At 54.5% G+C, this 11,605-nt stretch overlaps 1 protein-coding gene across 1 annotated transcript; it reads left to right on the top strand.

The window, feature by feature from the left end:
- The first annotated feature begins 567 nt into the window (after window positions 1–567).
- Window positions 568–10,828, top strand: LOC111151056 (fibromodulin). Its single transcript, XM_022508788.1, has 3 exons — window positions 568–682; window positions 3,430–4,417; window positions 9,048–10,828. Exons 2-3 carry the CDS (start codon window positions 3,439–3,441, stop codon window positions 9,197–9,199), a joined length of 1,131 nt encoding a protein of 376 aa, XP_022364496.1. The 5' UTR covers window positions 568–682; window positions 3,430–3,438; the 3' UTR covers window positions 9,200–10,828.
- The last annotated feature ends 777 nt before the right edge of the window (window positions 10,829–11,605 follow it).

Genomic DNA, 11,605 nt, shown 5'->3' with positions numbered 1-11,605 from the left:
GTAAGTGATCCATGAAGGTGAGCTCCCCTTCTTTTCCATTAATTTCAAAGGAGGAGAGAAACCCTGCAGCCCAGGCAAGTCTACACGGGTAAGGGATAGAACTGGAGCCCGAGCCGGCTGTCCTGTGTCATGCCTGCTCGTGCGCTGGTCTAACCACCTGCACAGAGGAGAGGCAAGGAGGCCGAGTAGTCTTGGCCCTCTGGGGTGACACATGGGTTGCTGAAACAGTTAAGATGGCCTCTTCCCCAATCCTGGCCCTCCCGAGCCCTGCATCTGCCCTTGTGGGTTTAATGAGAAAGCCAGACACTTGGTAAGAGACTGTACAAATACCTTCCAGGGCGCCACTAACTCACTCAGCAGAAAGAGACCCGGAGCTGCCAATGCTTTAGGGAAGATAAGTGAGTGAAAAGAAGGTAGTTTTTCTAACGTCAGGCGGACAAAAGGATTTTGCTTGGTTGAGAGTGTGAGCTCCGCCCCCGCAGCAGAGCCGAAAAAGCCAGGATCCGGCCTCCTCAGTCCCTCTCTTCACAATATTTGATTAGGAATTTGGGGGCGGGACCCTGGCCTGGCACAAACCTGCACACTCTCAGTAGACACTCTGTCTCTCTCTCTCTCACACGTTCTCCAACCCAAGGAGGCCAGACAGAGGGACGTGGTCACTCTCTGAAAGGTTCAGCTGGCGGTAAGTTTAGTCATTTTACTTCAGTTTTTGTCCCTTATAGTTCCATAACGGGAGGAAAGGGAAGGGCCGGGGCTTAGGGAGAAAGGCTCAGAGGGAGGAGCCGTTCCTCTTTCTCCCATCCAGACCATGACCCCAGGATGCTGGAGAGGTGCAAAGGGGAGTAGAAGGAATGTGTTACCTCTGTCCTATGGTTCCTTTCTGGTTGTTGGGGAAAGGGGCTCCCCTTCTCAGGCATGAAAAAGGGGAAGACCAGGTATCTAGAGAAGCCAGCTCTGTCCCACTGGTACTCATAATCCCACCAGCCCAGCCCTGCCGTCTGACCTGTGGGCAGATGATGGTACCTGAACGATATTACAAGGGAAGGATGTGGGGGGTGAGAGTGAGAGAGAGAGAGAGAGAGAGAGAGAGTGTGTGTGTGTGTGTGTGTGTGTTTTGCTGGGGTGAAGGAAAAGAATAAAGAGAAATGCTGAGACTCAACCAAGTTCAGGGAGCCATGAAGGAGGGTCTAATCCAGCACAGTGGATGACTTCCGGTCTGACCTCTTCAACCCTGATAGGAGGGAAGGATCGTTCTCCAGAGTGGAGAAGGGAGAGGACAGCATTAGCTCCTGAGTCAGCTCCCCACAGCTCAGGGAGCACCAATCCCGGAAACTTTCCACCTCACGAAACTCTGAGCACAGGAAGGTCTCTGCCATTAGGGTGGGTAGGGGGGTTTCAGAGCAGATGACTGCGGGCCCACACTGCTGATGGAGCAGAAGAGAGAAGCAAGCCCCCCACACAGCCCTCTCGGCCATCATGGCTCCTGAGGAGAGGCCAAAGTGGGCAGGAGGCACGGCCCCCGGAAAGCTGGGTCTTGAAGAGGAAGGTGGCTCTCGTCTGCCAAGATGCCGGGTCTGGAAGGAGAAATGGAGACAGAGGCTCACTGTGCCAGCCTCCAGACAGCCACCTTGGTCCTGCAGCAGTCCAGGGCTGTGCATGGAAAAATGCACTGTTGGCAGTGGGCCGCTCCATCCGTCTTCTCTCCTGGCCGGAGCCAGGGCCCAGCCAGCGTGCCCAGGCAGTGGGCAGTTGGGTTGGCTTCTCAGAAACACTGTGGGCTCTTTGTCTGAGGCCTGAGGCTGCTTGAGGACGAGCCAGGTGCCTCGGCCCTGCAGCCCAGAGGCTAATGGAATGAAGGAGGCCGACAGGACTTACTTTCAGGAAACAGAGAGGTCTGCGGTCTGGGAGGAAGGGTGGCAGAGGTGACTAGTTTGAGTGTCACAGTCAGGGTCTTTCCCATCATTGGATTTGATGTTGACTTTTAGATTCCTTTCTTTCCTCTGTCTCCAGTGGCCAACCCCAGGAGTCCCAACAGCAAGGTGAGGGATATATGTGACCCTTCCATGACCAGGAAAGGCTCTCAGGTTCCTCTGTCCAAGGGTGACACTCACACCTCTGGAAGGTTCCCATTGCTCCCAAGGGCTATCCAGTGCCTTGGCTATAGGTATTCAGAGTAGGTTGACCAGTAGGGTTCCTCATCTTCCATATCTTTGGCTTTCCTCCCAAATGTGGGCACCAAACCCACATTTCTCTCCATGCCTGCCCTGTTCTTATCTCACTAGCATAGCAGCTCAAGGTGACAGGTTGCCAGGCACTGGGGGGCGAGAGGGCTGGTCATGGAGGCTGGTGATCCATATGTCTTCACAGGTAGCCCAGGATGGGAGAGGGGATGCCAGACTCCCATTCCAAAGCACGTTCTCTTGGGTATACTCAAGTGTCTTCAATTCCTATTCCATTTTTCAGTGTTCTTCATTCATTTCTTTGGGGTCCACGTGACTCTAGCATAATGTCCATGGGGGAGCAGGAGGGAGGCTAACAATTTACTAGATACCACGGAATCCAAGTGCACTGACTCAGGCTCCCCAAACTCAGTACCCACGCTAGAAGACAACGCCACACCTGGTGCCAATGTCCCCATTCCGGTGGGGGGTACTGTCGCTGTTACATGAAGACCCTGGGCCCTCCAAGTGGCACGTATAGCCACAGACTGCCAACCAGAGAGTGCTCTCCCCCAGCAGACTGCTACCCACACTGACACTCTGGAAGGTAGCCCAAGACTTGCGGTGACTCCCGGCAGACCACACCCCTCCCCAAAGCCTAGAAACCAGAAACCCCCAGCCTGCCCAAGAGACCAAAAGATCTTCCAGGAGTAGTTCAGATCTTCCCATTTGAGATCTCAAGATGCTTCTGGAGGTTTCCCAGAGATAGGGAAAGGACTAGAGGGCTTTTTCTTTGGACTCTTGGAAAATCTTAGATTCCCAGGGAGTCCAAACTGAATGGGAATTCAAGTCTGAAGAGCACGCACCACCACCACTGCCCCCCACCAAAGATGAGTGCTGGGGCTTCCCAGCTCCCCCAACAGAAACTTCATGTTGCTAGAGGCTCTTAAGGACCTGCCCCTTGAAAAAAAATGAACTGCACCCCTTTCAAGTTCCTTTTAATCTCAAAGGCTCTGCTTCTGTGACTCTGTGAGCAGGGCAAGATGTACCCAGCTCCCGGAGGGAGTCACGGGCCACCTGGACCATGTGCTCAGAGCCGGCACTAGGAGGACGAGGCGTGCGGGAAGTGAGGGCAGGGCTCCCTGTCCCAGGAGCCTGCTGCAGAAGTTAGATGGGATTGCTCACAGCCCAAGGCTCGCCTCCCTGCTGCCCTGCCTCCCTGCTGTCTCACTCATGCTTGCCTGCTCTGCTCTCTCCCCCCCTCTTGCAGAGAGACAAAATGCAGTGGGCCTCCCTCCTGCTGCTGGCCGGGCTCTGCTCCCTCTCCCAGGCCCAGTACGACGAAGACCCCCACTGGTGGTTCCACTACCTCCGCAGCCAGCAGTCCACCTACTACGACCCCTATGAGCCCTACCCGTACGAGCCCTATGAGCCCTACCCCTATGGGGTGGAGGAAGGCCCAGCCTATGCCTATGGCTCTCCGCCCCCTCCAGAGCCCCGTGACTGCCCCCAGGAGTGCGACTGCCCCCCCAACTTCCCCACGGCCATGTACTGTGACAACCGCAACCTCAAGTATCTGCCCTTTGTCCCTTCCCGCATGAAGTACGTCTACTTCCAGAACAACCAGATCTCGTCCATGCAGGAGGGCGTCTTCGACAACGCCACTGGGCTGCTCTGGATTGCTCTCCATGGCAACCAGATCACCAGCGATAAGGTGGGCAGGAAGGTCTTCTCCAAGCTGAGGCACCTGGAGAGGCTCTACCTGGACCACAACAACCTCACCCGGATGCCCGGCCCACTGCCTCGATCGCTGCGGGAGCTCCACCTCGACCACAACCAGATCTCGAGGGTCCCCAACAATGCTCTGGAGGGTCTGGAGAACCTCACGGCCTTGTATCTCCAGCACAACGAGATCCAGGAAGTGGGCAGCGCGATGAGGGGCCTCCGGTCCCTGATCTTGCTGGACCTGAGTTACAACCACCTGCGGAAGGTGCCTGACGGGTTGCCCATAGCCCTTGAGCAGCTCTACCTGGAGCACAACAACGTCTACTCCGTCCCTGACAGCTACTTCCGGGGGTCCCCCAAGCTGCTGTATGTGCGGCTGTCCCACAACAGTCTCACCAACAACGGCCTGGCCTCCAACACCTTCAACTCCAGCAGCCTCCTTGAGCTTGACCTCTCCTACAACCAGCTGCAGAAGATCCCCCCGGTCAACACCAACCTGGAGAATCTCTACCTCCAAGGCAATAGAATCAATGGTGAGACCCTGACAGAGGGGAGTGGGGAGTGTCTGTCTGTTTCATTCGAAAAAACCCCATTGTGAGTGCTAGCAACAGTGCGTAAGATACAGAAGTAGGGGGGCCAGAGAACACAAAGGAAGCCACCAGCAATCCACGCTCCACCCCTGTCCAAGAGGTCCAACATGGCACGCCCCTAGACCAAACAGCAATGCTAGGAAAATTCTGGGGGGTGGGGGGTTTTGGCTTGGAAGAAGATTTCCCAGAAGAGGTAAGCTTCATTCTAAGTCTTGAGAGCTAAGTGAGCGCGGGCTGGAGGCAAGGGACAAGGCCATTCTGGGAAATGGGAATGTCACAGAGGAACTGATCATTTAATGGGTCACCTGCAGGGAACAGCCAGGAACTCTGTGTGTCTGAGAGGAGGGGTTCGGGTGTTGAGTAGCAAGGAGAGATGAGAACAATTCCTAGAGAGGGAGATTTAAGCTGAACTTCCAGGTCCATCTTGGGAGGAAGGTGGGCTATTAAGAAGCTGTGGCTTTCCTTTTCATTCACTGACCCAGAAGAGGAGGAGCTCTGTTTCCACACGCTCTATTCCTGCCTCTACAGCCAGCCGTGTGTTTGGCTGTTTATTTGTTTTTTAAACATAGCAGCTGTTGGATAAGAATGTGCAGCCTCTCTAAGCCGAATGAGGCACTTATTCTGGTCCATTCTCCCTGGAGTACAAGGAGCCCCTGGTTGTGGGGCAGAGGTCCCCCTAGGGTGCCAGGGATTCTATCACCACAAAGCCCTGGGGCAGTTGGCAAAGACACAGGCCTCCCATCTTCCAGAATGCTTGAAGAAATCAAAAGTGCTTCCTTGGCCCCTTAGGACTGAAATACTCATTTTGGGTAGAATGATCTAGTTGCTTTTCAGCTCTGTGTCAGGATCTTGTGTTCAGAATGTGCTTACATTACCCCAGGGTCTCTGATGTTGGAGTCCAGCTGGAAGGTACCGAGCCTTCCTCGGCCAGCCAAGTCCCCCTTTTCCTGGGAAAGGACTCACTACGGACCCCTGGGCAAAGGGCTTTGAAGCGGAGCCTGCTGTGAGCAAAGGGCTCCGTCAAAACACTGATGGGGACTGAGACTTCATCCCCTCCCGCCCCCTCTCTCTCTCCTGGTGCTCAGGGAACAGATCAATCATTCAGCAAGACAGAAACGGGCTGAACAGCCCATTCAGCTGTCCCAGAGGTCGACAGCAGGGCAGGCGAGGTACGGAGGTGTCTGGTCCTCTGTTGGAAGTGCAAGACACCGTCATGGGCACCCAGACAGTTTTATATGTAAAGTCTCTCTTTTTTGGTGGGGAGGGGCAGGTCTTATTCCCAAGTGGGCCAGTGCTTTGGGATATCTCTGAGATGTCACATGCTGGAAAGGGTTTGACATTTACTCGTGGCTGTCCATCATCCCACCCAGCAGTCACCTGTCACCCTACTCTGAATCCGGGAGGACTGTCACATCAGAAAGGTCACATTATGTGCTGTGTTTGACCCCAAAGATGTGCCAGCAAAGAGCAGTTGTCATGGGAGAGAACCCATTAGTTATTGCCCGATGATACACAGTCAGAGAAAGGTGGGGCGGGAAGGGCTCAGTCAGGGCACCCTGTCAGCGCCTGCCTCCACAAAGAGCTCATCTGCCACTCAGATGCAGGGGGGCCCGCCCCTTCGCAAAGCTCTGTGGAACATAAAACCACTTCAGTTAAGTGTCCCAAGGTCTTGCAAGAAAGTTCTCCATGAAGTCAAACAACCTAAAAACGTTCAGTGTCTCCCCCAAATCCCTTCTTGTGTCATTGAAGCCAGATCCCCTGATCTAGTTATCATTTAGTCTCTCTGCCAGTCTGATTTTGAGGCAAAATAATACCACTTCCTGGACTTAATTTGTCTTAAATTAGCAAATCAAAACACGGAAGGTGCTTGGTCCGGGGCCTGGTACCTAACTGAGGAGCCAGACTCAATAACCACGACTAGCTTCTCCTCTCCTTGCCGCTTGGGAGTTGACAGGCATAGTCCTGTTTTGTTTGACTTCTTGCATTGTGAAGATGGGGACACTGAGAAGGAGCAGCCATCTCTCCAGGCCACCCAGGCTACGTAGGTAAAACCCTGAAGGCTGGCCTTCGACATCCAAGGACCTGGCACCAGGCTTCTCTGTCTGAGACCGTGAGGAATCTCTCTCTGATTCAGACCACCAGCCAGAAGGACAGTGCCCCAAGCTCAGCCCGCTCTCCTGAGATGTCCTCCCACAGCCAGTGGGGGGGGCGGGGGAGAGGGAGGTGGGACTTAAGCAGTCCTCTGTGGGAGGAGCTAAACGGAGGGCAGGAACTAAAGGGTTTGCAGGGGAATCAAGCCAGTCCCCTGCCTCCCCCTTGCCTCTTCCATTAGCATCTCCCTCAGATTTTCCAGCTTGGCAATAGCAAGGGAACAGAGCTCGGAATGTTATTCAGTAGCTGTGGGATCCAAGGGAGCAGGGTGGGTACCCCAGGAGGAATTTGGAAAGACTTATGTCAGTATTTAATCTGGGCTGGAAAATGTCCTCCAGAGTCTCCAAGCAGAAGCCCTGTCCTCTTCATGAGCGTGGGGAGGGCAAACAGGGGCACAGTGCGCCGCTGTGTGGATGGAATCGGTACACGGGGTGTGTCTAGCAGCCCTTAAGTACCCCCCATATTTGTATATATGCACAAGGATCCAGGATTTAGCAGACGGCCTGAGGGCCCGAGGCGGGGGTAGAGAATCCATCTAGAGCAGTCTGGAGTAGGAAATGAGCTATAAGCCGACCCAGCTGACTTCTCCTCAACCCTCCCCCCCGCCCCCCACCATCCTCTGGCTTAAGCTATGCGCCCAACCTCCCCACTCAGAGGCAACTTAATCTACCTCCTGAGATCAGAAAGTATCCAAAAGATCTCCATCTTGCCCACACCCCTCCCATCCCTACCCATTCCCCTCCTTATCGCCCCCCCACCCCGCCCTCCTCCCAGCCCCACCACTGAAACTGCCCACAGACAGGCATTTCCCATCTCCTCCCCTCTTCCCAGTCCAGTGTCGCATTATTCGTCGGGGCTGGATTGTCTGTCTTACGTTTGCAATGCAAGTGCCTGGGCTTCAGTCTCCCCCATCTCCTCTTGGTCATGTCTTCTTTTTTTTTTTAAAGATTTATTTATTTGACAGACAGAGATCACAAGTAGGCAGAAAGGCAGGCAGAGAGAGAGAGAGGAAGCAGGCTCCCCACTGAGCAGAGAACCCGACGCAGGACTTGATCCCAGGACCCTGGGATCATAACCTGAGCTGAAGGCAGAGGCTTTAACCCACTGAGCCACCCAGGTGCCCCCTCTTGGTCAGTTCCTTAGAGAGACTGAAGACAATTGTTAGTGCTCATTGAAAAAGCACTTTGCTTGCTAGCGAGCCTATTTAAGCTCCCCACACTGTCTTCTCCGCAACCTTCCCTTTCATGCCATGACCGCACCCTCCAGGAGGCCATCCCCCTCCCGCTCCTCCCATGCCTCCCGGCCACCCTGGCAAGAAGCAGAGGAATGCCTCTGGTGGAAGCAAAGGCAAGCTCTGGGGCTGCCCCATGTTAGAAACTGTGCTCGAGATGTAGCCCACCCACCCAGACACTAAGCTTCACCAGGAGCCCCTCTGGCAGGAGCCGGCTTCCAGGGGCCCTCAGGCACGGCATGGAAGCTAGCTTTTCCTGGTGATGTGTGCCGTCCCGGCTGGCACAGTAGCTGAGCTCTTGGTGCTTTCCCTTCAAGTTCCTAACCCAGAAGACTTGAGACAGATTTGGCCAATATGTCCAAGAGGCCAATTAGAGGGAAAAGGGAAGGGTTTATGTTAAACCCAAACAGAACTATTATATCTATTAAGATTATGTGGGTTTTGGGGGGGTCTTTAAAAAAGGGGACTTCTTTTGAGATTTAAAAAAAAAAGGAGAGTGAGCCATACCATATTAAACATAGGAGGCAAGGGAATTACTTACTTGACTTTTGAGGTCCACGATGGCCTCATTTGTCTATGAATTTCCACCTACTTGAACCTCAGGGCCTTGCTCAGTCCTTTGGAGGTACTGGGAATGGAGACATGCGTCCCCTCAAATCTCCTGCACGCGAGGACACTTGTCTCCCTGCCCAAGCTTTCTCTCTTTAATTTCCTGCCCCTTCTATCTGCGAAGTGTCAGGAAATATTCCGGATTTAGGTCCATCCATTTCCCCAGTCTTCCTTCCCAGAGCCATTCAGCAAAGTCCTTCAAAGCTGCTAAGGCTGGTCTTTGACTACCTTTTGCTTCCCCGTGCTGCCGCGCACATGGGGAAAGATCAGGTCCTGACGGGATGGACACTCAAGGACGTTCCAGGGTCTGCACAATACCGGGGGGGGGGGGGGGGGGGAGCAGGGGCGGTGAGGAAACTGATCCGCAGACGCGGGCGGAGACCCCACTCCCGCCCTGGTGCTGCCCCCTAGCGGTGCCAGTCTGTATGACTCCGATCCCGAGGCCGCCGCCCCACCCAGCCAAGTCTCACTCCTGCCCTCTGAAGTGCTCAAGCAGCTTCGCAGTGGCTGAGCCGCCTCCCTGTGGATTCTGGGCCCTGATCCGCGCTTCTCCCACCAACCCCGCCCCTCCTGTCCCCACAGAGTTCTCCATCAGCAGCTTCTGCACCGTGGTGGACGTCATGAACTTCTCCAAGCTGCAGGTGCTTCGCCTGGACGGGAATGAGATCAAGCGCAGCGCGATGCCGGTGGACGCGCCCCTCTGCCTGCGCCTTGCCAGCCTCATCGAGATCTGAGGGGCCCTTGCACGGGGCACGGGGCCAGGGGGGCCCCCCACGCCCCACTGCATTTGGCTTGATGGTTTGGTTTGGCTTTTGCTGGAAGGTCTGGGACAGACCAAGTGACAGAACTCCATGGGCTCCCTCTAGTCTTCTTCCCTGTAGGCGGGGTCAGGCGGGGTCAGGGGACAGGCAGCCTTTTCCTGAGGGACATGGCTGCAGCTCTCTTTCCAGGATAGACGTGGTAGCAGAGGAAGTCATCCCTGGAAGTCCCAACCCCAGACAGTTCTTCCCAACAATCTGGCGTCGTGAACTGTACAAGTCGCTTGGGCAACCGCGTGGAGCGTGCTTTCCCCGCGATACCTGGCCAGGTGGGGGGCGGGGGTGCGATTCCTCTGGGCTGCTTCTCAGTGCTCCTCGGAATATACCTCTTGCCCAGCTGCCTCCTCCTTCACCCTCCTCATCCACTCAGCCTCGCCCCCCACACACCCCTTCTGTGCCTTAGGCAGAAGCGCGAGAGCCCGAAGCTCGTGGCCCTCAGCCCTGTGCCCTTGCAGAGAAGTCACACTAGTGTCCGGGGGGGGAGGGAAATCAGGAGTCACCTCTACACCTCCCAAAGCTCACTCCTTGAAAGCCACCAGCCCGGAGGGTACCAGCTTGATCACAATATTCAGGGACTGGTATGGGAGGAGACACCCAGCCTGAGGCTTTGATACACGGAGGGGCTATATTTTAGCAGCTGGGAAAGGAAAGGCCAGACCTTGCTTACATCAGCATCCCTAACAGGGCCAAACGTCCCTATTCAGCTGAATTGAGGAAGCAGCCCCCAAGGTCCACCTTGCCCCACACCCTCTGCTTGTTCCCAGCCGCTCCTTACTCGGGTCCTTATCCTCCGAGGCACGTGGTTCCCAAAGCATGAGAAAGGTAGTGTGTCCTCTTCTCTTATCCAGGCTGAAAGGTCTACATCCTGATGGGAGAAAAACAGACTCCAGCCAGCCCTGCACGTGCCCGGCTAGCCCAAAGGAGAGTGCTGTGGTCCAGCTGTGTTCATTGATTTGTCCTGAGGCCACAGTTCATAGTGAGAGCTCTGGCTGGAGATGATTGTTGGGTCTGGGAAGCCTGGGCCAGGCAGCCAGATCTGGCCCGTGCGGAGGATGACACCCTCTGCTCTCACATCTCTGAGCTACACCCTCATTACTGAAGATGCCTTTTGCTTTATAGCTTGGCTGGAAAGCAATTCCTTCTTCCCATGCCTGGAAGGTAATGTTGCCTGGGGCGTAAGCATCCCGCTTCTTCGGGCACCACTGGGATGGAGCCAGTTGGGCAGTCAGGGACGGGGACTCCCTGAGGACAGCTAGCCATAGCCTGGACCCTTGCCCAGATGCCATCAGATTCCTGATAACTGTGTATGCTTCGAAGCAGCTTCCCTGAGAAATGGAGGGGAGGATCCCTGGACTATGTTCTTAGCTCCAGACTCAAAAATCCACAAAAGCCAAACCAGCTCATTTCAACAAAGGAGCTCTGATGGGGGGAGGGGGGGGCAAGGCTGTCCCCGCCCCAGGCTCTTCAGAAAGCGTCTGCATGTGAACGCCATCATGCCTCTATAAAGGATCCTTATTACAGGAAGAGCATGAGTGGCGGCTAACCTGACCAATAAAGTTATTTTATGATTGCATCTGCAAGGGCGGAGTCTGAAACAAGGAAGGGTTACTTTAAGGGAACCTAGTGGGTCCCATAGGTCTCGGACTGAAGAGCCCCTTTTCTCAACTTTTCTGCTTGCGCAGTGGTAGCTAGGGGGTTAAAAAAAAAAGTCACCTGTCTAAAAGTTTAAGGTAGCAAATTTTGTGTTCCTAAAGTTCTTCCTGTAGTCTAACTTCCATCCCGCTAGCTGCACATTTCCTTCCATTTGGTCCCCCAGGAGATAAGGAACAACTGGGTTTTTGTGTTTTGTTTTGTTTTTTCATTCATTGTTAACATTTTTCTCCCTCCGCGATCCTCCCTGCTCCCTCTTCAAGCCAGGAATTCTGGGGCTGGCGGGTCCTGAGTATTGTTGTCTTAACTGCTCCTGCCCTCTACTGGTCACTGTGCAGAACTGAGGGTCGTCCAAGGCGATGCAGCCTAGCTAGTTAGGCTTGGAAAAGGAAAAGCCGAAGCCTCTCTCCTCTTTCATCCAAGCTCTCTGGAAAGCCCCAAAGTGCCAGGTGCTTAGCAGATGTTACAGAAGTTAGGGGGACACACTAGCCTGGCGCTAGGGACAGTCCACTATTTTCGAAAAGGGAGATCACCACAACTGATACTTATTGAGCTGAATATATTCCTTACCGAATATGTTCACTAATACATTCTGTGAGATCCCGTGCCGAGACAGCTTCTCATGCTACAACCCCATCTTCAACCAGAGTGAACGACCTTGGTCCTTCGGAG

This window comes from Enhydra lutris, unplaced genomic scaffold (genome assembly GCF_002288905.1).
Source record: "Enhydra lutris kenyoni isolate GAN:26980312 unplaced genomic scaffold, ASM228890v2 scaffoldscaffold25, whole genome shotgun sequence".
NCBI classification, from domain to species: domain Eukaryota; kingdom Metazoa; phylum Chordata; class Mammalia; order Carnivora; family Mustelidae; genus Enhydra; species Enhydra lutris.
Note: the sequence above shows the minus strand (reverse complement) of the source record. Positions and strands in the feature narration are given on the sequence as shown.